The following is a 2904-nucleotide window of genomic DNA, read 5'->3' as shown; positions in this document are numbered from 1 at the left end:
ATATTCTACAGTATATATTATTGATATTTTCTATTCTCCATTCCCAGGCTGGTGCACCTAGATGGCAGTCTGGCAGACATCTCTCTGATCAAACCCACCCTCACTGTGACCACCAAAGAGGAAGAGGCTGGGGAGAAGGTGCAGCTGGAAGAGGAGGATGAGAAGGAGGAGAATAGAAGTTATGAGGAGGAGGAGGAGATGAGGAGGTATGAAGAACCACTGGAGCACTGCAGCAAGGCAGAGAGCTACCCCTGCCCCCCCAAAGCACAACCAGAGTCTCCGGTCGACGAGATGTCAGGTACAGACAGACAGACTCACACAGACATGCACATGCCACACATGCACAGGGATAACAARTAAACCTTTTGTGGCTATCACAAAAGGTTGGATCAGTTTGCAAGCACCTTCCTTCATCCAATAAAAGTTGATGTATCTCATTCAGAAGCCTTCATCTAAAATAATTAATTACCTGGAATAATTTGATAAGTAAACATTGTACGTTGGCGGGGGTAACCTATAAAACAGTTGATATCTTTTAATTTTGACGTATCCCGCTAGGTAATCCGTATGAATAATTTGCCAAGTACATAGACTTTGTATTTTGTTGGAGTGTAATAAAATCATTGATTAGATGTGATTGTGACATATCCCAATACGCTAGGGCTTTATTGGAGTGACGTGAATCAGGCACGGAGAGAGAGGAAGACAGTAAACAGATGGGAATGAAATTGTCTAGACTTGTTTGATGAACTAACAGGCTTGGTGTTTAGTCAGAGCCATGCACCTCTAGGATGTATCATTTATTATGGTACCCTGAATACACTTTTTTCTCAGAGGTATTTTCTCATAGGTTCTCATTATTGTTACACTGTGCTTTATGCAATAGCCAAACGCTAAGTTGCTAGCCATAGTAAGTATGGAGGATTTGGGTTGTTGAACTCCCATACAGTGGAGAGACTACATGCGATCCAATTCTCTAGTAGTCTTTTCCGAGTGAATGATGTGTTAATTTGATGCTGGCTAACTTCATTTGGCTTTGATTGTCTAGTGAGTGAGAAGAATTCTTCCTCTGTTTGACCGTGTGTTTAGTTTAGTTTATTAGGATTCCCATTAGCCACTACACATGCAGCAGCTACTCATAAAACATACAAATACATGACAAAGTACAGCACAGTAATAGACAAGAACAACATAATATTTGATTAATATATTTGAATTTAATGGAATAAGTTATACATAGGAAAGACACCCAAGAGACAATAAAAATACTATTTACACACTATTCATATACAGTACCAGTCAAAAATGTAGACACACCTACACATTCAAAGGTTTTTCTTTATTTGAAGACATCAAAACTATTAAATAACAGATATGAAATTATGTAGCAACCAAAAAAGTGTTAATCAAATGAAAATCTATTTCATATTCTTCAAAGTAGCCACCCTTTKCCTTGATGAGAGCTTTGCACACTCTTGGCATTCTCTTAACCAGCTTCACCTGGAATGCTTTTCCAACAGTCTTGAAGGAGTTCCCACATATGCTGAGCACTTGTTGGCTGCTTTTCCTTTACTCTGCAGTCCAACTCATCCCAAACCATCTCAATTGGGTTGAGTACAGGGGTTTGTGGAGGCCAGGTMACTCCATCACTTTCTTTCTCGGTTAAATAGCCCTTACACAGCCTGGAGGTGTGTTGGGTCATTGTCATTTTGAAAAACAAATGATAGTATGCTTCATGGTGGGAACAACACATGCGGAGATCATCTGTTCACCTACTCTGCGTCTCAGAAACACAACAAAAAGTGTCTGCTCGTCTTCAACTGTGTCCACTGTAAACCACGTCCATCTCGGTCTGATGTCTCTCCCTTGCGTCATCCTGTTACAGACTCCACTCTCCTCTCCTCGGTGGACTTTTATCTACCTTCTGTCTTCGTTTCTCGTCCGTCTGATGTACCGTCTGCACAATTCTTGATCCGATTTTCTCCTGAGTTCCATACTGTCCGATGCCGTCTCCCCTTGTGTAGCTCTCAGTCTCTCTGTTCTCTCTCTCTCTCTCTTCTCTGTTTCTTCTCTCTCTCTCTCTCTTCTCTGTATCTCTCTGTTTCTTCTTCTCTCTCTGGTATTCTCTGTCTCATCTCTCTCTCTGCTGCTTCTTGTGTCTCTCTATCTGTGGTCTCTTCTCTCTGGTATCTCTGTCTCCCTCTCTCTCCTCTGCCGCTCTCTGTGTCTCTCTATCTGTGTCTCTTCTCTCTCTCGCTCTCTGTCTCTCTCTGTCTCTCTCTTGTCGTGTGTCTCTCTCTATGTCTGTCTCTGTCTCTCTGTCTTCTCTCTTTCCTGTCTCTGGTTAGTCTCTCTTTCCCTCTCTCTCTGTCTCTCTCTCTCTCTTGTCTGTTCTGTCTCTCTGTCTCTCTCCTTTCTGTTTCTGTGTCTCTCTATCTGTGTTCTCGTTTCTTCCCTCTCCGCTCTCTCTCTCTCTCTCTCTCTCCTCGTCTCTGTCTCTCTCTCTCGCGCTCTCTTGTCGTCTTCTCTGTCTCTCTGTGGGTGTGTCTCTTCGTTGTCTGTCTCTGTCTCTCTGCTCCTCTCTCTTTCTGTCTCTGTGTCTTGCTTTTCCCTCTCTCCTGTCCTCTCTCCCTCTCTGGGCTCTTTGTCTGCTCTTTCCTCTCTCTCTTCTCTCTCTCTGCTTCTTCTTTCTAATGTCTGTCTCTCTCTCTTCTCTCTCTCTCTCTCTTCTCTTCTCTCTCCTCTTCTTCTCTCTCTCTCTCTCTCTTCTTCTCTCTCTCTCCTGCTCTCTCTCTCTCTCTCATCTCTCTCTCCTCTCGCCGGCTCTCTGTCTCTCTCTGTTCTCATCTGTGTGTGTGTTCTCTCTCTAATGTCGTCTCTGTCTCTCTGTTCTCTCTTTCTGTT

General features: G+C 43.3%; 1 protein-coding gene across 1 annotated transcript in view; it reads left to right on the top strand.

The window, feature by feature from the left end:
• LOC111953872 (piezo-type mechanosensitive ion channel component 2-like) overlaps positions 1–2904 on the top strand; it is a 167413-nt gene that overhangs the window by 133246 nt on the left and 31263 nt on the right. The window contains exon 15 of the mRNA XM_070435672.1: positions 48–298. Coding sequence (XP_070291773.1) covers positions 48–298 — 251 coding nt within the window. The remainder of the gene's footprint in view (positions 1–47; positions 299–2904) is intronic.

Source organism: Salvelinus sp. IW2-2015, linkage group LG27 (genome assembly GCF_002910315.2).
Source record: "Salvelinus sp. IW2-2015 linkage group LG27, ASM291031v2, whole genome shotgun sequence".
Taxonomy (NCBI): Eukaryota; Metazoa; Chordata; class Actinopteri; order Salmoniformes; family Salmonidae; genus Salvelinus; species Salvelinus sp. IW2-2015.
Note: the sequence above shows the minus strand (reverse complement) of the source record. Positions and strands in the feature narration are given on the sequence as shown.